The sequence below is a fragment of the Natator depressus genome, chromosome 4 (assembly GCF_965152275.1).
Source record: "Natator depressus isolate rNatDep1 chromosome 4, rNatDep2.hap1, whole genome shotgun sequence".
Taxonomy (NCBI): Eukaryota; Metazoa; Chordata; order Testudines; family Cheloniidae; genus Natator; species Natator depressus.
Window position 1 is genome coordinate 29,326,186 of NC_134237.1, and position 23,182 is coordinate 29,349,367.

Genomic DNA, 23,182 nt, shown 5'->3' on the forward strand with positions numbered 1-23,182 from the left:
TTATCCTGCAAACCAGTTTGCTGAAATGTATTAGTAGATGGTTAGAAATATGTTATCCAGGCAATAATGGTGAGCCTTATTCTTGAATTGGTATTTCTGATGAAAAAAGTTATAGATAATAAAAAGAAATTTAAAAAGCACAATTAGAGGTTTCACTGATGGCAATTGGAAGACTTACCTAGAGAAGCCCACGAAGGGGCCTGCCAGATATCATTGAGCTGCCAGTAGAGTGATCCCATTGTATGTCCCTCTCCATTGGTTATCTCACTTCGACTACGCCGATAGAACTCCGTTTCTGCCTTTATACACTGGGCTTGCATAACCTTGTTCAGCAAATATATTAAAAAGAGGATTATTTTTAATTTGGTTAACTATTCTCAAAACATTGTGTGTGTGTCAGCGAGAGAGACAGACAGGGCTTTTCATGCTCTCTTTGAGCTAGATTGTACCTAAAAGGCACAACTCTGACCAAGAGACAGTACAGGAAAAGTGCTGTTACAAGGGGATCTCAGCAAGGTGTTGTGTGGCAAGGAGGTACAATCTTTCCCTAGCCTGCTGCAATCAGTGTGTCCAACCTGCTCTGTGGGTCAGTGTAAAGGGTCAAGGCCCAACTTCTTCCTGCCTTTCCCATTTTCTCTGGAGTAATTTGTGCTGCATGGAGGAGTATCCCCTGAGATGATCACTAGTCCTGGTGTGGGAGAAGGGAAACAAAGAGGGGAAATTGGAGAGGCTTTTCATGCCCTGTTCTCTCCACTACAAAGGGTCAGGGACACACAAAATTTACCCATATTAAATTATATTGTAAATTCTTCAAGGCAAGGGCTATCTCATCATAATATGTCTCTTCAGTTCCTAACATACTGACCAAGACCAGGCCCCCTAGGTGCTAATAACAACGATGGCTGTATTAGATAGAAGTATCTGTCACCAGATTGTGACACACGGTTACCTGAGTAAGGTAAATCGTATCTTTGAACCGTTTTAGAGGATCTGTGTTCTGGGGCAGCTTGAAGTGAAGTCCAGCCTGATGAAGCATTTGGTCGTTACCAGCTGCATGGTGCTGTCGATGGAGGGAGAAATGACTTGTATAAGACCAGTCCTCTGTAGAGGAGACCTTTTGAAAACACAGAAAAGGTTGAAAATGGATCATAAGGAAATGGCAAAACGTGCATGCTCCTGATCTTTGGGACCAGGTACTTATCGATTGCTGAATAGCAAGAAAGGTGAATAATATCCATTTCAGCCTCTTGCCATCACCTAGAGTATTTAAAATACTACTTTACGTTTCTGTAGTGCCTTTCATCTGAGTACCTTTAAGTCTTGAAGCCCACAACACCCGGTGGAGTAAGTGGTATATTCTTACAGATGGACAGACCACGGCACAGAGGGCCAAATTCAGAGGGCTCAGCACACAGGCAGAGGTAGCTCTGCTGGTTTTGTGGAACTTCACTTATTTGTCCTACAGTAGAATTTGGCCCACAAAGCTTTCACAGAGTCAGTGGCCAAGGAGAGGGAAAAGGAAGGGAGGAGGGAAACACAGCTGCAGGGAGAGGGCTCGGGGGGGGGGGTAAGAGTGGGGTTGTTGTCGTCAGTGGACGAGCCTGGGAGCTTATATTCATAACTTTGCTCAAAATCATGGACTGACTAGGAACACCAGATTTATGACTTATTACAACAATCTATAACCCACTAGCAACCCCTTGCCCCGCAGCTGTCTCCCCCTATTCCTTTCCCTGCTATGGTTGGAGGGATGTCAACAGGCCACTTCACCTTGAATGGTCCCCTGAAATGTGCGTTAACTACTTATGCTAAAGAACCTGTTCCACCTTGTATTTAGCTGTGACACTCTGAGTATGTTTCCCAGACCTGAAGAAGAGCTCTGTGTAAGCTCGAAAGCTTGTCTCTCTCGCCAACAGAAGCTGGTCCAATAAAATATATTACCTCACCCATCTTGTCTCGCTAACATCCTGGGACTGACACAGCTACAACAACAGTGCATATGATATAAAAGACGAGCTCACTAATCGGCCACGAGCCGGCTTGCTTTTACTACAGCAAGTAAAAATGCACAATGTATTTTTGGTTCTGATCCAATGGAGGTGGAAGCTGTGTGTAACGGTTAATCAAGAGTTAAGTCTGTGATGTGAGGAGACAGGATTCAACAATCAGTGTCTTAATACTTTAATCAATACAAGCTCCTGTGTTTAGAGAGTTCAAGAACGTGTCCCCAATTGTTTAAAACTGGAAAAGCAAATTTAAAAACATAGATTATAATAAATTATAGCAATGCTGTGGACTCTGACACAGCAAGAATGGTCTATGGTAATAAATTAGGACTGTAGGTATTTATCTTGGCTATCGTGAGAGGAACCAAGTTTAATGTATTAAAAGGGGAAAGATGTACATCCCACGCTGTCTCTACTAGTCATATTAAACCTAACATTTCCTCTGAATAAGGAATTTGTGTCATTTCAACTATAGTCACGGACCCAGAGTTTCTTGACCAGTAATTCACTGTCAAGACCAAAAGGGAACAGGGAGCGGGAAAGCTATGAAAATGGAAGCTTTGCCTTACCTTTTCCAATGTACTAAAAGAGGGCCAGGACTGAAATCCATACTCTGAGGCAAACCGAGTTTTAGGATACACTGTCCAGTTCCAGCAGTCACTGAGGTAATCATAAAAGTGAGTGTCACCATAATGGGTGTCATAGGGATTTTGGGAGAGCCAGCCTTCTTTAACAGACTCCTTGCCATTTGTTGGACTGGATGTAATATAAGGACGACTCTTATCCTCCTGGGTAAACAAAACAAAACACACCATAATAAAGTGATTGGTTCTAACATTTCAATATCCAGACCTTACTTTGGGAAGTGAAACCAAAACGCCTTTGCCAAATTGCTGAGTCACTGCCTAGGAAACATTTTGCTTTTGTGCCCTGACATTCATCTCCTCCCTCACATGTAATCGTTTTTAATTCCTGGAATCAGAGGCCTAACAGGATGTATTACCACTTTCTATTTCTATGATTCCTCCTCCCCTTCATGGCCATGTAAACACTGCATGAATCAGACCCTCAGGTACCAGCCAGATGCTCCCACTGAAGAAGTGGACAGAGAAAACTATGCCAGGGCTCCACCGCCCCCTCCTATTGAAATCAGCAAAACTGACTGGACACATTTGTGAGGGAGGAATATAGTGCATACCGTTCAAGTGGTGTCATAAATTACCTCCTCTCCTCATAGTACAATAGGGATACCATTAGAGGAACTGGTTTCAGAGTAGCAGCCGTGATAGTCTGTATTCGCAAAAAGAAAAGGAGTACTTGTGGCACCTTAGAGACTAACCAATTTATTTGAGCATAAGCTTTCGTGAGCTACAGCTCACTTCATCGGATGCATACTGTGGAAAATACAGAAGATGTTTTTATACACACAAACCATGAAAAAATGGGTGTTTATCACTACAAAAGATTTCTCACAAATCCAGGTTTTCTCCCCCCCCCCCCAAAAAAAAAATTGTAAGGAGAGTGATCACTTTAGATAAGCTATTACCAACAGGAGAGTGGTTTTTTTTTTTTGGGGGGGGGGGGGGGAGGGGGGACGGGACGGACGGACGGACGGGGACCTGGATTTGTGCTGGAAATGGCCCACCTTGATTATCATACACATTGTAAGGAGAGTGATCACTTTAGATAAGCTATTACCAGCAAGAGAGTAGGGTGGGGGGAGAGAAAACCTTTTGTAGTGATAAACACCCATTTTTTCATGGTTTGTGTGTATAAAAACATCTTATGTATTTTCCACAGTATGCATCCGATGAAGTGGGCTGCAGCGCATGAAAGCTTATGCTCAAATAAATTGGTTAGTCTCTAAGGTGCCACAAGTACTCCTTTTCTTTTTATTAGAGGAACTGTACTCCTTTGAAGCACAATGCCTCCCAGTTGTCCCCCTGGGGCACTGAGGCTATGCACTGCCCGCTACAGTGAGCAGTGTGAAAAACTGCACAATCTGGCCCTTAATTGATAACTAGTACTTTATTAAGCCCAGGACAGAAAGTGGAGTCTATCCTCAGCGTATCCAACTCTAGGTGTGAATTAATAAGTTGCAAAGCAGGAGGAATCCAGCTACTTCTTGCCCATGGAAGCTTATTAGCCTCATCTGCTAGTACAATGTAGGCTTCGTTCTGAGTGGAGAGGAATTTGAAACTAAAGTTCAGTTTTGAAAATCTTGGGGAAAGGGATTCTCTTGCCTCAGATCAAGGGATTTCCTATCTTTAAATGTGTCTACATTATTAGTAACAGCTATTTAAAGCACTTCTAGTGGAAAATAAACAAAATTATCATTAACATTTGTGTGGTGAGACAGTTCCTTTAAGTAAAATGATTACTTTTGCAGCAGCAATGCTAAGATTTTTCCCTTTTTTCCCCCCTTTGTTACAGACAACCAACAAGCCTCAGTCTTAATACATTCAAAATATGCTGTCATTACAGTCTGTGGCATTGTGCTTTGGTTTTGTTTGGCCTGGCTGTGCATTTTAGGCCAGATGCAACTTTATGAAGGGCAGGATTTAGAGTTGTTTCAAATTACATATATTTAACCACTACTACACACTGCCTCTTGTCAGTGCCAAATACTGAAGGGTTTCTTTGAAATTATAAAACATTTAGGGACACATTTTCAGTAAGGGAAGCCCTTGGTTCTACATTCACAGTTACCACTATTAGCTCCAATATAGCAAAGCAGTTAGCCACAGGCTTCAGTTTAAGCACAAGTAATTTCATTCACTCGTTTTTAACTGTGTGAACAGTTAATCACGAGAACTGCTTATCTAAGGATATGCTACATTCTCCATCACTGAAGCCTTGATATGAAGGCTGGATGTTTTTCCAAGTGATAGATTCTAGCTTAGCCAGATGTAATTGGCTTGATGGAGAAATTGCTTGGTGAAATTCTATGGCATGTGTTAGGCAGGAGTTCAGACAGAAGATAGTAATGGTTTCTTCTGGCCTTAAAAATCTATCCATCTATATGCTTAAAGTGAAGCAGATACTTCAGTGCTTTACTGGATTGGAGACACTGTGCAGTCAAATCAGGTGACATAAAATGCCTACCAGAAGCATTTCACTAAGCCATCTGCATGCACAGTAACTCAGTTTGTGCACATGATCATAGAAATGATAGAAACCTAGAAAAAAATGATTACTTACCTTCTCGTAACTGCTGTTCTTCAAGATGTGCTGTTCATGTCCACTCCAATCAGGTATGTGTATGGCAGACGGAAGATTTTTCCCATAGCAGCATCTGTCAGGTCAGCCTGGGTGCCCCCTGGAGTCGCGCCTTCATGGCGGTCAACATAGAGCCCAGTTCCTTCTTGCCGGCGACTCTCACAGAGGGGTAGGAGGGTGGATATTGGAAGGGACATGAACAACACATTTTGGTGGCCAAACCCTTAGTGACAACATGGACAGCCCCTGCTGCTTGAGGTGGACAAGATAGTCCAATATAAGCAGTAAAGAGGCGAGCATGGGTGACAAACCGTGTTGCGCTGACCAGATTGCGAATCTCTTCCACTTGGCAAGGTAGGTAGCCCTGGTGGAGGGCTTTCTATTGCCAAGGAGGACTTGTCTGACCAGGTCCGAACAGGAGACCTCTATCGGGTTCAGCCATGGAGCTTCCATGCCATGAGGTGCAGCGACTTGAGGTTCGGGTGCTGGAGACCACCATGACCCTGGGTCAATAAGTCTGGGAAGAGCAGCAAGGTAACTGGGGCTTCCACAGACATTTCCAGAAGCGACGTGTAACAGTGCTGGTGAGGCCAACCTGGAGCTATCAGTATCACTGAAGCTCGTTCCCGCCACATTTTGAGGAGTACCTTGTGAACGAGCAGAATAGGCGGAAACGTGTAAAAGAGATGGTCTCCCCATGGGAGGAGGAATGCATCTGTGATGGAGCCCAGACTGCGATTCAGGAAGAAGCAAAATTGCAGACACTTCCTGTTGCGTTGTGTGGCGAACAGGTTTATCTGGGGAAATCCCCACTGTTGGAAGATTGAGTTCGCAATGTCTGGGCGTAAGGATCCCTTGTGCCCATGGAATGACCTGCTGAGATAGTCCACCAACTCGTTCAATATCCTGGGGAGGTACAATGCTTGAAGGTGTATTGAAGGCTCTACGTAGAAGTCCCACATGAGGGCTTCCTGGCACAGGGGAGTGGAGCATGCACCCCTGTTTGTTGATATAGAATATCACCGTGGTGTTGTCTTTCATTACTGATACACATTTCCCTGATAAGTAGGTTCGGAAAGTCTCAGCTCTCTGACATTGATGTGGAGAGTGAGCTCTGCCCAAGACCAGAGGCCTTGAGTCCTGAGGACTCCCAGATGTGCTCCCCAGCCCAGTGCATCCGTCGCTAGAGAGAGAGATGGCTGAGGGCTGGTGAAGGGGACCCCTGCACATAGTACCTGTGGATCGAATCACCACAGGAAGGAGTTGAGGACCTGGTGAGGCAGGGTCACAATCCTGTCCAAGCTGTCCCGGCCTGGCCGATACACCGACACTAGCCATGACTGAAGAGGTTGAAGTCTGAGTCTGGCATGCTGCACCACATAGGTACAAACAGCGATGTGTGTTAGAAGTTTCAGGCAATTCCTAGCTGTGGTGATGGGGAAATACCTGAGACCTCAAATGATGTCACCCAGGGCCTGGAACTTCACTTCTGGGAGGTATGCCCTGGCTTAAGTCGAGTCCAGTATTGCCCCTATAAACTCTATCTGCTAAATCAGGGAAAGCGTTGATTTCCCCTTGTTCAGAAGGAGGCCCAGTTTGTTGAACGTCGCTCTTATGAAGTCGACTTGTGCCTCCACTTGAGTCTTGGAGTGGCCCTTGATGAGCCAGTCATCGAAGTATGGGAACACCTGTACCTGCCACCTGCGCAGGAATGCGGCCACAATTGCCATGCACTTGGTAAACACTCGAGGTGCCGCTGACAGGCCAAACGGGAGGACTGTGAACTGCTAGTGGTTTTTGCTCACCACAAACCTGAGATGGGGCAGTGTGATTGCTATGTGAAAGTATGTGTTCTTCAAGTCAAGGGTGGCGTACCAGTCCCCTGGATCAAATGATGGGATGATGGAGGCCAAAGAGACCATGCGGAACTTGAGTTTCTTCATGAAGTTATTGAGCTCCCACAGGTCTAGGATGGGAAATACCGGGAACGCCCTTCTGCTTCTGAGGAACCTCTTCCACTGCCCCTAGCGATAGGAGCGAGTTGTTCTGTTGTTGGTAGAACCGCTGCGTGGCACGGGTGTGAAGGCCCAACAACTTGAGGGTGGCTCGAGTCCTTTAGGCTATGAAGCCTTTTATCCATCCTTCCGGAAAACAGAGTCACACCCTCAAAGGGAAGGTCCTGTATGGTCTGCTGGACCTCGTACGGGAGACCAGAGACCTGAAGCCAGGAGCCCCTTCTCATGGCCACACATGTAGCCATCAGCCCTCATGGGCACATCAGCTCTGTCCAGCACAGCCTGCAGGAAAGCTCGGGAAATGAGCTTACCCTCCTCAACCAAGGCCGAGAACTCAGCATGGGAATCTTACAGCAGCAGCTCTGCAAATTTTGCCATTGCCCCACATGTATTATCCAGTAGCTGCTGATTTGAAATGCGGAGCTGCAGCCCGCCCATAGAATAGACCTTTCTCCGAAAAGGTTGAGTCTTTTCACCTCCCTGTTCTTAGGGGAGGGTCCCTGGTAACTTTGCCGCTCACACTGGTTGGCAGCATCCACGACAAGGGAATCAGGCGGTGGATGTGAGTACAGATGCTCATAGCCCTTAGATGTCACAAAGTACCACCTTTCATTGCACTTAGCTGTGGGTGGCAATGAAGTTTTGATCGTGTCCAATATGGTCTTGATAAGAGGCAGAGCAATGCGTGCAGGTCCAGAGGGCGGGAGGATATCCACCGTGGGATCCGCGTCCTCCACTACCTCCTCTGCCTGAATACCCAGGCCCTGGGCAACTCACCGCAGCAATTGTTGCAACACCCTGCTGTCCTTCAAGCCTGGAGCTATAGTGGTGCCTGCCAGCGCCTCATCTAGCAAGAAAGAGGAAGAAGCCCTTGTAAAGGGCAGCTGTTCCCTCCCATCAGGGCCCAAGGGGTCCCGTGAGTCCTCGGGATCCCGGGCTGGTGGTGACCCGGACGGTGCTGTGCCCCTTGGTGCTGGGACAGAAGACACCTATGCCAGGGCTGTAGGTGGCGCTGTCGGCATTGCTGTTGGTGCTGGTGCAGATGTCGGTGCCGGTACCAATGAGTCTGGCGACGGTTCCACAGCCGACGGTGTCGATGTAAGCGGTGGCGGCACCTCAGTAGCTGGCCACGGTGGTACGAAGGTAGCAGAAGCTACCGATGTTGCTGCTGAGTGCGATCCCTGGCTTCGTCCCTGGCTTTGATGGAAGGCCCAGGGCATCCAGAAGGGCCACTGCGTCAGGTTTTGCCACTGTGGAGGCCACAGTGCCAGGTAAGCTCGTCTCCCCTGACGCGACCTGGATCTCCTGCTCCTACTTCTGCCAGAGCGATAGGAGTCGGACTCCGACTCCGAGGTTTTTGAAAATGAAGACCACAGAGGAGCTGGGCTGCAAGGCGCAGAGTGTTGAGAACTAGAGGAATGACTGGGCTCTCATTCCAGAGCTCCTGGCACGGGGGGTGCTGTGTAGAAGGCAAGCCAGCATGGCCGGCTTCCCTCTTGACTGTACTGTGGGGTGGGCCGGTGCTGTCTGTGCCGGCGGTTCATCCCTCTTTGGAGGTGAGAATGGCACCGTGAGGCACAATAAGTCCTGAGCTGCCTCCGGCTTCTTTTTCTTCTGAGGCACCGGCAATTGAGACCGGTGCCTACCCACCAAATGGACATGAGAAGAGCCATGACGGTGCCAAGCATCTCGCGAAGAGTCCTTCCTTAGCACCTGTTCCCAGGATAATGATGCCAGGAGGAGGTGCTGGGTGCAGGATCCCAGATCCCAGGTCTGAATGGGGCAAAGAGCTGCCTCCATAAGCAGAACTCTGAGCTGCTGTTCTCTCTCTTTCAAAGTTCTGGGGTGGAACTCAGGGGTCATTTTTTGATATGCGCTTGGCGCAGACCTCACACTTTTTGAACCCCGGGGACAATGGCATACCACAGCTCCGGGGAGTCGGAGGGAGAACCCCCAACAAACTCTAAACAACTATTAACTACAGAAGAACTATAAACAAATGACACAGATAGAGGTGCTTGATAAAGCAAGAGCTATGGGACATTCCAGTTAACTGTCACTGGCGGTAAGAAGGAACTGAGGGGGTGATGGGTCGGCAAGGCTCTGTATTGAGCGCCATTAAGGTGCGACTGCAGGGGGCGCCCAGGCCAACCCGACGGATGCTGCTATGAGAAAAATCTGCTGGATGCTGTGCATGCGTGCGCACACACCTGTTTGGAATTGACATGAACAAGCACTCAAAGAACCACCTACAAATGCAGGTACACAATGGTGTGTGTATTTCTCCATGTGTAGCTTACTGGAGAATTATGCCCAAAATGATAACTAAAATACATACCTTTGTATTCCTGTTAAATGTGTTGATACTAAAATAATAATAGCATTTACAGTAGATAGAAATTTTAATTACAAGACAAATCACATTTGTTAGAGTTAGATTGTATAAGTTCTCCAGGGCAGTGACACATCTATCACATATTTTGTGAAGTGTCTCAGTACTCTATGTTATTGTTATTAACAAACAACAAATGAATCCATTTTGAGCAAAGAATTATTTTTGGCTAAGACACTAATCAGGACTATGTTGTTCTTGAGTCCATATTACAATTTAGATTAATATTGACAGTAATTGTAAAACATAGTTGTGTTAATATATTAGCAATGTTGTCAATACGAACTTGTTAGATTTAAGCTTTAATGCAGAAATTTGTCGAGTATATTACATCAACCATTTTGGTTTATCAGTCGCTTCACCCTTATTGAGCAGTTTCTCTCAAAGCTTCCCCTTTTATCAGTTTCCCCCTCATGGTTTTCCTGTACCCTTAAATTTCCAGGACTAGAATGGCCCTACAAGCTCCTTAAAGCCAGTAGCATGCAATCACTAATGACAACATCTATATTGTTTTTAGATTACACTTTGATTGCCTGGGTTGATGCACGTAAATTCATCGTGGTATGCATCTACTGTAATTTCAGCATAGCCAGTAAAACCAGCTTAGTCCAACATCATCGTATTCTAAAGTAGCCTGTGAGCCATGAAGCAACAGGGATAAGGGGGTAGCTACTGCAGGGTAGAAAATTAATATTTCGTGGTAGAAGAGAAATGTTTTAACTGGCAGAATGTCAGTTTCACTTTGCATATCTCTGTACTGCATACTCTGTATTTTCTAGAGAGATCAAAGCATTCATCTGTGGTTCAGGCATTACTCTCTGCATAGCTATTCAGGAATGAAATGCCATGTAGAGCAGCTTATTCTTTATTGGTGTCACAGAGGCAACTTTCAGTCTACTCTCTCTCTGAAGTCAAAAACAGTGGCGTTTCATTGCAAGAAGAGAGAGAGCTCTTCACCACAAGTGGTGGCAGGTTCCCTCCTACCCCTTCAATTGTAGGAGACACTGCCAGATGCTGAGGGGACCTCTCTGGAAGGCCATGCCTTCATTCCAAGAAGGGAATAGGTAAACCAGCTTGACTCCATCTCCTACTGAGAGTTGCTGCAGCCAGACTGGGAGAGAGGAATTCTTACTCATCCTTTTCCCTTTAACATGTTTTCTTTTTCATCAGTCTTCTCTCTCATCCTCTGATCAGCCAAAACAAAGGTAAAGAAGGATTTGAGCATCCCTTTGGAATGCAGCATTTAATCTGGAATTACTGCAGTGGAACCTGATTAAAATGGAGTGAGTTTCATTACTGTTGCATCCACACTGAGAATTTTAGGCAAGTCTTGTATCACATGTAACTCTACTGGTGCCAGAAAGACTGTACATGGCCTGCAGGCCTTTTTACCAGCATGTCCTCTAAACCTGCTTTATGTTCCTACCACAGTCAGTGGAGCTGCATCAGTGGGCACTGGTGGCAAATGACAGGTCTCATTTTTGCATTCTGTGTCCTTACATAACCCACAAGAAGTGAAAGTCCAGCAATTTGTGATTTTCAATCCACTCAATTCTAAGCAGAATTTCACTGTAAATAACTTCATTACAAGCAGGTACCACTGTATGACATCAAGCAAAGCTCTAAAACTTCCAGAACAAGGAGAAAAGCTGCAAAAACTGCAATGAGAATCTGTAAAACACAATCACAGCAGCCTTCACCATGGTTTTTACGTATTGTTGTCAGCATGTCCACATTGCTACTGTAAATCTGTTCCCTTAAACAACTCAAGGAAATTTGGCCCAAATTGCAGAGTTTAAAACCTTTTGCAAGACAATTTGGGGGCGGGTGCTATGCCCCTGAAAATTTCACTTACAGCAAGAACAATTTCTCGGATGTTCTTCACATAAAGTGTCACATAGTCTTTGAAATAAACTTTCATCTCAGCATGTGGTATGGAGAACCAGTTGCCTGCAATTGCTGCCTCATTTTCATTGTTTCCACTCCATAAAATGATGCATGGGTGAGATTTTAATCTCTTTACCTGAAATAGAAGTCACAGTTTCTAAATTAAAATTCAATTACTTCCCTTTAACTGGATATCTTGTAAAGTTTATGCAAGTTGCACAGAGTTCAAACAATACTGGCTGGTTTCTACACTTGCTGAAGTGATTTCAATGACAAGAAATATGAAAGATTCCAAAGGATACAGTACTATTGCAGCCAAGGGAATAAGGAACCAATGATGCAAATTGACATGTCAGTAACTTTACTCCATGAGAATCACACAGACTTCAATGGGAATACTCACATGAATAAAATTACTCATGAGTTTGCAAAACCAAGTCCTAAATTTGTACATCTTTGAAACTACTGGAAATTCACATTTTTGGTAGACTATAAAAGAACAAAATATTTAGTGTTTTCATCTTTACTTTTCCACAAGGCATATAACACAACACTTTTTTCAACCCGCAAAAAAACAACTTCCCTGCCTGGCCAGAAAAATAGATTTAAAAAAATTAATAATGAAATGATAAACAGCCCAGGCCAGCAAAATATATAATCTTCTCTTCTCCTAAAACATGTACAAGTAGAGGTGAGATGTAGAGTGGGAAGACAGGACAGGGGGAACTCATGCTACCCCTAGGATGACCTCTACATTCCTCTGCCCACCATGTTCTGCCTTGCTTTTCTACAGGCTCACTCCGTTTTCTTGCTTGTGTGTGTGTTTGTTACTTGAGTGCACAATAGACTGCAGTCTTTAAAGAAACTCATGTCAGACAATGAACAAGAGAAACGAAACAGTTAGTCAATACAAGCATACTGAAATACGGGTCCTTGACACTATTGAACAACATACCTGATGAGTAACTTCTGCTCTTACTGATTCTAAGTAGTTCTGGTCAGTTGGGTAAAGGGCACATGCAAACATAAAATCCTGCCAAATCTACAGAGTAAGAAAAAGGAAATACAAAGCCTGTCAGCAAATATTTTTCTACACTTAATAAATGATTTTCAGTTCACATGGACTTCAGTTCAGATGGAATTATTTGTCTTAAACAGCAAATGAGGTAGAAATTTTTAACTTACTCACTGTACATGAATACTGGAGGTGTCACCAAAACAGATACATCCCAGATGAGCTCAACTTTCACGTGCACATACACCCCCAGAGTTGATTTCCTCGATTTTAATGTTTTAAGCCATTTCTTCATCATTATGAGCTAGATTCTTCCACCTTACTCATGGTTTGCAAGTAGCTCCACTGCTTTCAATAAGAATACTTGGAAGCCATATTTTACTCAATATGAGTGAAGGTGGAAGACTCTGTCCATAAGTGAATGAAGTTCTTATGGCTTTTACAGTGTGTTTTGCATACACCCATGAGTAGAGCAACAAATCCCCATTAGCTATTAGCAGAAGAAAGTCATTACACTGATGAGTTTATTTAATTTTGTTATGATTTAAAGTACAGCTACTGTAACACTCCAGCCATGCTTCCCAACACAACACATAAAACACAAGATCAACTTAAATTAACACTGAGAGAAAAGAAGTGATATCTCCCATCCATCAGAGTGGGGGAAAAACCCAGACCCTCCCATAACTCAATGTATCTCTTCAGAGAAAGCCTGGATAAATAGATATATCTTGCAAGAAACCTCTAAGGTCAATGACAAAATGTTGAGAAAAGCCTTTATGTCACCTAATCTATCTATATTCCCTTACAACCAGTGCAAGATTATTCCATACAATATATTTTGTAATGTTCTGTCCAGTCCAGTCCAGTCCAGTTTCAACTGACTCAACTAGTCCTATAGGAAAAGGGGAAGAGTTAATGGAGATTACACCAAATATGAGCCCCAGGAGGATACAGGATGGGTTAAAAAGGATTACAAGGGAGAATGGGAATGGAAAGAACTTGCAGCCAGAGGGAACAGGGGATAGACTGGAGAATAGCACCGTCACTAGGAAAAGGCAGGTCTATGTGATTGGGGACTCTTTACTGAGAAGAATAGATAGGCCTGTAACCAGAGCTGATCCAGAAAATAGGAGGGTGTGCTGTCTTCCAGGTGCTAAGATACAGGATGTAGACCTGAGGTTGAAAAGGATTCTAAAGGGAGCGGGAAAGAATCCCCTAATTATCCTTCATGTGGGAACAAATGATACGGCTAGATTCTCGCTGGAAAGTATTAAGGGAGACTATGTTAGGCTGGGGAGGACACTTAAGGAAATTGAGGCTCAGGTGATCTTTAGTGGGATTCTGCCTGTTCCTAGAGAAGGGCAACAAAGGTGTGACAAGATTATGACTATCAATAGATGGCTTAGGCAGTGGTGCTATAAGGAGGGCTTTGGGATGTATGGCCACTGGGAGGCGTTCATGGATAGAGGACAGTTCTCTCGGGATGGACTTCATCTGAGTAGGGAAGGAAATAGACTTCTAGGATGGAGGCTGGCACAACTGATTAAGAGAGCTTTAAACTAGGAATTTGGGGGAGATGGTTGGGAGATGTCCAGGTAATCTCCACGCCAGAATTTAGCATTGAGTGGAAAGAAAATGAAGTAAGAGTGGATACAGCCGTAGGTAGGAGGAAGGGCAGTGTAGATACAAGTCTAATAGGTTATACTGGTAGTAAAATAACCGTGCCTAGTAGGGTACAGAATGTGAGTGAGGCCAAACAGCAAAACTTAAGATGTTTGTACACTAATGCGAGGAGCCTAGGTAACAAAATGGAGGAACTAGAGCTACTGGTGCAGGAAGTGAAACCAGATATTATAGGTATAACAGAAACCTGGTGGAATAGTAGTCATGACTGGGCTACAGGTATTGAAGGGTATGTGCTGTTTAGGAAAGACCGAAATAAAAGGTAAAGGTGGTGGAGTAGCACTGTATATCGATGATGAGATAGAATGTAAAGAAATAAGAAGCGATGAAATGGATATGACTGAGTCTGTCTGGGCAAAAATTAAATTGGGGAAGAAAACTATTAGAGCCTCCCCTGGGATAGTGCTTGGGGTGTGCTATAGGTCAGGATCTAATTTGGATATGGATAGAGCCCTTTTTAATGTTTTTAATAAAGTAAATACTAATGGAAACTGTGTGATCATGGGAGACTTTAACTTCCCAGATATAGACTGGAGGACGAGTGCTAGTAATAATAATAGGGCTCAGATTTTCCTAGATGCGATAGCTGATGGATTCCTTCAGCAAGTAGTTGCTGAACCGACTAGAGGGGATGCCATTTTAGATTTGGTCTTGGTGAGTAATGAGGACCTCATAGAAGAAATGGTTGTAGGGGATAATCTTGGCTCAAGTGATCATGAGCTAATTCAGTTCAAACTGAACGGAAGGATTAATAAAAATAAATCTGCAGCTAGGGTTTTTGATTTTAAAAGGGCTGACTTTCAAAAATTAAGAAAATTAGTTAGGGAAGTGGATTGGACTGAAGAATTTATGGATCTAAAGGTAGAGGAGGCCTGGGATTATTTTAAATCAAAGCTGCAGAAGCTATCGGAAGCCTGCATCCCAAGAAAGGGGAAAAAATTCATAGGCAGGAGTTGTAGACCAAGCTGGATGAGCAAGCATCTTAGAGAGGTAATTAAGAAAAAGCAGAAAGCATATAGGGAGTGGAAGAAGGGAGGGATCAGCAAGGAAAGCTACCTTATTGAGGTCAGAACATGTAGGGATAAAGTGAGACAGGCTAAAAGTCAAGTAGAGTTGGACCTTGCAAAGGGAATTAAAACCAATAGTAAAAGGTTCTATAGTCATATAAATAGGAAGAAAACAAAGAAAGAAGAAGTGGGACCGCTAAAAACTGAGGATGGAGTGGAGGTCAAGGATAATCTAGGCATGGCCCAATATCTAAACAAATACTTTGCCTCAGTCTTTAATAAGACTAAAGAGGATCTTAGGGATAATGGTAGCATGACAAATGGGAATGAGGATATGGAGGTAGGCATTACCATATTTGAGGTAGAAGCGAAACTCAAACAGCTTAATGGGACTAAATCGGGGGGCCCAGATAATCTTCATCCAAGAATATTAAAAGAATTGGCACAAGAAATTGCAAGCCCATTAGCAAGAATTTTTAATGAATCTGTAAACTCAGGGGTTGTACCGTATGATTGGAGAATTGCTAACATAGTTCCTATTTTTAAGAAAGGGAAAAAAAGTGATCTGAGTAATTATAGGCCTGTTAGTTTGACATCTGTAGTATGCAAGGTCTTGGAAAAAATTTTGAAGGAGAAGGTAGTTAAGGACATTGAAGTCAATGGTAAATGGGACAAAATACAACATGGTTTTACAAAAGGTAGATCGTGCCAAACCAACCTAATCTCCTTCTTTGAGAAAGTAACAGATTTTTTAGACAAAGGAAACACAGTGGATCTAATTTACCTAGATTTTAGTAAGGTGTTTGATACCGTGCCACATGGGGAATTATTAGTTAAATTGGATAAGATGGGCATCAATAGGAAAATTCAAAGGTGGATAGGGAATTGGTTAAAGGGGAGACTACAACGGGTCCTACTGAAAGGTGAACTGTCAAGCTGGAGGGAGGTTACCAGTGGAGTTCCTCAAGGATCAGTTTTGGGACCAATCTTATTTAATCTTTTTATTACTGACCTGGGCACAAAAAGTGGGAGTGTGCTAATAAAGTTTGCAGATGATACAAAGCTGGGAGGTATTGCTAATTTAGAGAAGGACAGGGATACCCTACAGGAGGATCTGGATGACCTTGTAAACTGGAGTAATAGGAATAGGATGAAATTTAATAGTGAGAAGTGTAAGGTCATGCATTTAGGGATTAATAACAAGAATTTTAGTTATAAGCTAGGGACGCATCAATTAGAAGTAACGGAGGAGGAAAAGGACCTTGGAGTATTGGTTGATCATAGGATGACTATGAGCTGCCAATGTGAATGGCTGTGAAAAAAGCTAATGTGGTCTTGGGATGCATCAGGAGAGGTATTTCCAGTAGGGATAAGGAGGTTTTAGTACCGTTATACAAGGCACTGGTGAGACCTCACCTGGAATACTGTGTGCAGTTCTGGTCTCCCATGTTTAAGAAGGATGAATTCAAACTGGAACAGGTACAGAGAAGGGCTACTAGGATGATCCGAGGAATGGAAAACTTGTCTTATGAAAGGAGACTCAGGGAGCTTGGCTTGTTTAGCCTAACTAAAAGAAGGTTGAGGGGAGATAGGATTGCTCTCTATAAATATATCAGAGGGATAAATACCAGAGAGGGGGAGGAATTATTTAAACTCAGTACCAATGTGGACACAAGAACAAATGGATATAAACTGGCCACTAGGAAATTTAGATTAGAAATTAGACAAAGGTTTCTAACCATCAGAGGAGTGAAGTTTTGGAATAGCCTTCCGAGGGAAGCAGTGGGGGCAAAAGATCTATCTTGCTTTAAGATTAAACTCGATAAGTTTATGGAGGAGATGGTATGTTGGGATAACATGGTTTTGGTAATTAAATATTCATGGTAAATAGGCCCAATGGCCTGTGATGGGTTATTAGATGGGGTAAGATCCGAGTTACCCGGGAAAGAATTTTCTGTAGTATCTGGCTGATGAATCTTGCCCATATGCTCAGGGTTTAGCTGATCACCATATTTGGGGTCGGGAAGGAATTTTCCTCCAGGGCAGATTGGAAGGCCCTGGAGGTTTTTCGCCTTCCTCTGTAGCATGGGGCACGGGTCACTTGCTGGAGGATTCTCTGCTCCTTGAAGTCTTTAAACTACGATTTGAGGACTTCAATAGCACAGATATAGGTGTGAGGTTTTTTTTTGTAGGAGTGGTGGGTGAAATTCTGTGGCCTGTGTTGTGCAGGAGGTCAGACTAGATGATCATAATGGTCCCTTCTGACCTAAATATCTATGAATCTATGAAAAACTCACTACTTTTTCTTGACAATCTATTCCACAGATACCATAATCAGAAATGTTTTCCTGATATTCAAAATAAGTTTTTCTTTGCTTATTTTTAATTCAATGAATTCTACCTTCTTGGGCTACCCCAGACAATTTCTCTCCCTCCTTGATGTTTACATCTTGCAGATATCTCCATGACAACTTAAAAAAAAATAAGAAACTCCCTAAACTATTTTAACATCATTTTAATGATTAACAGCAAAAATGAAAATGAACCAATATCAATTACACATTGATTGAATTAATCACCTGTAATTTCATAGTCTCCTGATCCAAATAAGCTGTTTCATTCATGTCTCAAAAAAAGGAATTCCAAAAAAACTGAACATATTTCGGTCCAATGAGTAAGATATCCATTTCAACCTGTTTTCCTTTTAAAGTTTCCATGATTTTGAGATTCCTAATAGATCCTGTATTTTCATTTTCACGTTGCTAAGGGAAAGACCTACTGAAGAATGTTGTCACAGAAACATCGCTGCTGGAAAAGCCTTGCTCCCTACATGGGGTCTCACCTTTCCAGACAAGATGCCAGGCAGAAAGAGGAGAGGCAGCTAAGCCCTTCCAGCAGTGAGAGGATGCCCTTCCGTGAATGATTCAGTGGGTCTTTCCTAAAAGATCTGAAAACAATTTTTAAAAAATCCATTAATAAATGCAAAATCACGGAAGCTTTACAACGGAAAAAAGTGCAAAAATCAGTGCACAATCATGCCTTATAAAAAAAATACAAACCTGTGCAGGCTCCATCGGAGATTGTGTAGAGACAAACACCCTTTATAAAGGCATGTCTCAAAAGTATCTAAGATGGTATTTAGCATACTAGCTCCAGTGAATTGTTACTTCCTTTTTCCTTGAGATATTATCCCATTACATGACTTGACTTTGAATAATTTTCCAACTCTTTATAAGATAGCAAGAGAGGTAAGTTAAGTAGAAGATTCATATTCATCAATATTAAAAAATTTCTTGGTTGATTTTCATAGAAGCCTCTCTTTAAAATCAACGTTCAATTTTTTCAGAATGATGACCTAATTTTAGGTACTTACATCAATATTTAGGTTACTAAATAAGGCCAGTGAGTTCTGTCTGGGCACTGAGCTAAATGGCCTATTTAGGTTAGAGTACCTACAAATCAAAGAGAACTGTAGGTGCTCAGAAGCACTGAAAATCAGGGCCCTTGTTTAGGTGACCAAAATAGATTTAGGCGCCCAGTTTTAGGCACCAGGTTCCAATAATTTGGACTCAGTGTAAGGAATATCTAAGAATTTTCTCTCTTGTACAGGCAAATCTCAGAGAGAATGTTTACGCATGGACATATACACAAACAGAGGGAAGAAGACCCTGTCATATACAATGCTAATGTAATGTTTCTCTTGCGAAAATCGTAGTGTTCCATTTTCCCGTGTGTTATGCTGAATGGTAGATGTAGGCACACTTCTCAAGATTCTAATAACAAACACAACTCAAGCTTCACTCACATACTCGGCTTCATCAAAAACCACTGATGTGTATTTACAGTCTTGTAAGTTGGAGCTATGTACCTAGTTTCACCGTAGTGTTTGCACCAGGTGTTCCCACTACAGTCACGTTTAAACTGACTTACAGCTTTCCCCAAAATATTCCTTTTGGGCTGAAATTTTCCATGCTTGGTCTCAGGCCAAAGTTGAAAGTTTTTGGAAAGTCTGAATTAAATCTCTTCAGCTGTTTTGAGATTAAGAGGATTTTTTTTTTTTTTTTTACAGAAGAGAAAGCGCAACTACCTTAATTGTTGATGGGATTATTCAAAAATAGCTGGAACTATAAGCAGGGTAGTTAATTCTGATTGTGCAGGCCGTGCTCACGCTGTTGAGAACTTATTCATGTACTCCCACAGGTTTCAGCAGTGCTACTCTCACATGAGTAAGTAATCAGAATGAGGAAAAGGTCCCACAATCTCCACGCGGAAGAAAAAAAGCCAAAGTAAGCCACATTTGAGGGGGGAAAGGTTATAAATATTTAAAATTGTGTGTTTGTGTAGCCCACTGTTTCATGCATGTGACAAGTCATCCTTTGTACCCAGTCCACAGAGGATTCTATTTGATACAGGTTCTTATACGGCACTCATCACTGTAGTATCTGAGCGTCTTCCAGCAGTTCATCAATCAACATGACTAACGTCTGTCATGTGTAGTTCTTATCTTCTCTTCTGGAGAAAGAATTGCACAAGCATTGCAGTACTTTGTTTTGGTTAGGTGTTTGGTTAGGTGTTTGGTTTGGTTGTTTGGGGAGTTTTGTGACAGCTCTGAGCATCCTTCACCACAGGCTCATGCTCATGCGGTTCATGCTTTCAGCTCTGGAGGTCTTAAATTCAATTCCTGCTAATGGGCAAGGTGACAGTTGTTAACTTTGCAGCTGTGCTGTTATACACATTTCTGGTGCACAACAACAGCAGTAATATTCTGTACATGGCCTAAGGTAGGATAACTGTACCTATAAGCAGACACTTACTGCCCATGGCCTATGACCTTCCCCTCTTTTTTTTCCTCTCCAGTTTTCTTTAAACAAACAAACAAACCAAACCAGAGAAACTAAAGAACAACATGCAAGATAAATTTAATGTTAAGGTCGAGACGTTAGAGTGCACCTGTGCAGACATGTATATGCAAAAGGAAACTCGAACCTTAACAGGCTAAGTTTTTAACTTTTGGGTACTCAACTTGTGAGACCTTAAAGGACCCTGATTTTCAGAGCACCTGTCCTATGAAAATGAGGCCCCTATATTGTTTCAAGGTGAATAACCAGAAATCATTAGTTCCTTTTGAAAATTTAGCCCAGATTACTGTACCACTATTAACTCAGCTGCCTTGCTTACACACCAGTATTTTCTATTTGTTATTTTCTTGTCAATTTGGAATACAGGAGCTGAGTTGTCTTGTTTATTTTTTACCATTATTCCTAGTTCATCGCAGATATCATAGAATTCATCTTGCTCATATACTCCTCCTCCCCATACACGAAGTGCATTCATGTTAGCATCAACTGTGGACTGCAAGATGAGCTTTAACCTGTTCAATACAAAGAGAATTAAATCAGGAGAGCTAACAGTTATATGGAATTACACCCTCCCTAAACTAGATAGCCAGGAGAAACCTACACAGGCTCTTATCCTTTTTCTTAAAAATATATATATATCCAATTTATGTATATCATTAGCTGACAGGCCAAGACTAGTCACTTTGAAAGAAAGACTATTCTGACACCCTAGAAATCTGTATAAATGTTCACTTCACTCCCAAAGCTAAATTCTTGCAAATAAAAGGGCTCAATCCTGCTACCAAACCAGTGGGATTGCTCATGGTAGTAAGTACTACGCTCAGTAACAAGCGTTTGCAGGACTGGGTCTTAAGGTTCTATCCCAGAAAGAGTCAAACACCCTGTCATAAATATAAAGGGAAGGGTAAACACCTTTAAATCCCTCCTGGCCAGAGGAAAAACCTTTTCACCTGTAAAGGGTTAAGAAGCTAGGATAACTTCACTGGCACCTGAGCAAAATGACCAATGAGGAGACAAGATACTTTCAAAAGCTGGGGGGAGGGAGAAACAAAGGGTCTGTGTCTGTCTGTGTGATGCTTTTGCCAGGAACAGAACAGGAATGGAGTCATAGAACTTAGTAAGTAATCTAGCTAGATATGCGTTAGATTATGATTTCTTTAAATGGCTGAGGAAATAAGCGGTGCTGAATGGAATGGATATTCCTGTTTTTGTGTCTTTTTGTAACTTAAGGTTTTGCCTAGAGGGATTCTCTATGTTTTAAGTCTAATTACCCTGTAAGGTATTTACCATCCTGATTTTACACAGGTGATTCTTTTTACTTTTCTTCTATTAAAATTCTTTTAAGAAACTGAATGCTTTTTTTATTGTTCTTAAGATCCAAGGGTTTGGGTCTGTGGTCACCTATGCAAATTGGTGAGGATTTTTACCAAACCTTCCTCAGGAAGGGGGGTGCAAGGTTTTGGTGAAGATTTTGGGGGGAAAAGATGATTCCAAACAACTCTTTCCCAGTAACTGGTTAAACGTTTGGTGGTGGCAGTGAAAGTCCAAGGGCAAAGGGTAAAATAGTTTGTACCTTTGGGAAGTTTTAACCTAAGCTGGTAAAAGTAAGCTTAGGAGGTTTTCATGCAGGTCCCCACATCTGTACCCTAGAGTTCAGAGTGGGGAAGGAACCTTGACACACCCTTAAAAAATGTTTTATTAAAAAAAAAAATTAAACACTATATTTATCCAAGTAGCTCCTTTGATTTGTTATCTTCTTTTCCCTTTAGATTTTACCTTGTTTTATATACATATTACCTTGAATTTTAATAATTTCCAACCATTTCTGAAACATATCTCGGAGTCTTTTTTCTCTCATACATTCGCATGTTGAGAAAGAGTGAAAAAACTAACAGATGCATTACAGCACCCTGAATGATATTTATAAATCATGTTGGGCCTAATTCTGCCAATCTCGTCACTCTGAGTAGACACCTTACCCTACAAGTAGTCCCACTCCTAACTAACTGAGGGTAGCAGAATCAGGCTCTGAGGATTACCAATACCACCCAGGCTCCCTGAACTCATCCATCAACAACATAAGAACACTACCTTTGTGCAAGAGCCAAATCTCTTCCCCTTTATTGACCTGATTTCTACTCCCCTTACTCGCACTGAATAGCACTCTCCACTGAAGATAGTTCCTCTGTTGATGTCAATGGGACTGCTCACAGAGTGAGTGCTATTCATCATGAACAAGGAGGGGCAGAATCTGGCCCTTAGTACTCAATATCTAAAGAATATTTATTATGACTTACATATCAGAGGAAACTCTGTCTTGGAAAGAATCTGCTGGAATCCAATTGGATCCCTTAATGAAAATGGGGAGTCCGTTGATCCTGAAGTAGAAACTCAGGCCTCGTGAACCAGGTATAGGCTCCTCAACCAATTCCACTGTTCGAAAATAAGCCTGTGGAGAATTGAAACTTGTGCATTTTTAAAGCAGTCACATGCTTTATATGAAAAATACCCGAAAAATATAAAGAAAGCAATCTAAAAACCTAACCTTCAGGAATTGTCAGTTACATCTTTCGTTTGTTAGTACACTATCAAGCTATTTCTAAAATAGGTAAAGTATAACAGTACAGGTCTTTCAAATGAAACCATTGTGCACGTTTTGCTAAACCATCTATGCACAATATCAACTTCCTTTCATTTTAACAGGAGCTTGAAACAGAAAATTGCCTAAAGTTTCTGGCTTATTGAGAGAGAGAGAGAGAGAGCGCGCGCGCGCATATGTGCGCAGACTGTTCATGCTGCAGCAGACGTGCATATGGCCTGTTTGAGATCAGTGAGAGAAATCCAGAGGCTGCATTAGATTAAACATTAACTGTATTTTACCCACTTTCTCTTCTTATGGAAGGAAACTGCAGGAGCCTAGCTGTGGAATTCTTTGCCAGACAAGATGATACTACACCCAAGCCTGACCACTCAGATCAAAATGTGAGACCCATCTTTTTACTAAAGCCAGCTCCCCCAGTAAGGACATCTTTCCAATGGCAACTATCCAAAGGAGAGGGGAGCTCCTTTGGACAGCTTAGTTTTATTTGAATAGGT

At 42.5% G+C, this 23,182-nt stretch overlaps 1 protein-coding gene across 2 annotated transcripts in view; it reads right to left on the reverse strand.

Annotated features, from left to right (window-relative positions):
• Positions 1-23,182, reverse strand: part of MANBA (mannosidase beta) — a 78,108-nt gene that overhangs the window by 15,285 nt on the left and 39,641 nt on the right. For both annotated transcript variants that reach the window (XM_074950685.1, XM_074950684.1), the window contains 7 exons: positions 22,384-22,535; positions 20,481-20,598; positions 12,475-12,561; positions 11,488-11,655; positions 2,576-2,794; positions 950-1,114; positions 179-323 (listed from right to left, as the gene is read on the reverse strand). In XM_074950685.1, the coding sequence (XP_074806786.1) occupies positions 179-323; positions 950-1,114; positions 2,576-2,794; positions 11,488-11,655; positions 12,475-12,561; positions 20,481-20,598; positions 22,384-22,535 (1,054 nt within the window). The remainder of the gene's footprint in view (positions 1-178; positions 324-949; positions 1,115-2,575; positions 2,795-11,487; positions 11,656-12,474; positions 12,562-20,480; positions 20,599-22,383; positions 22,536-23,182) is intronic.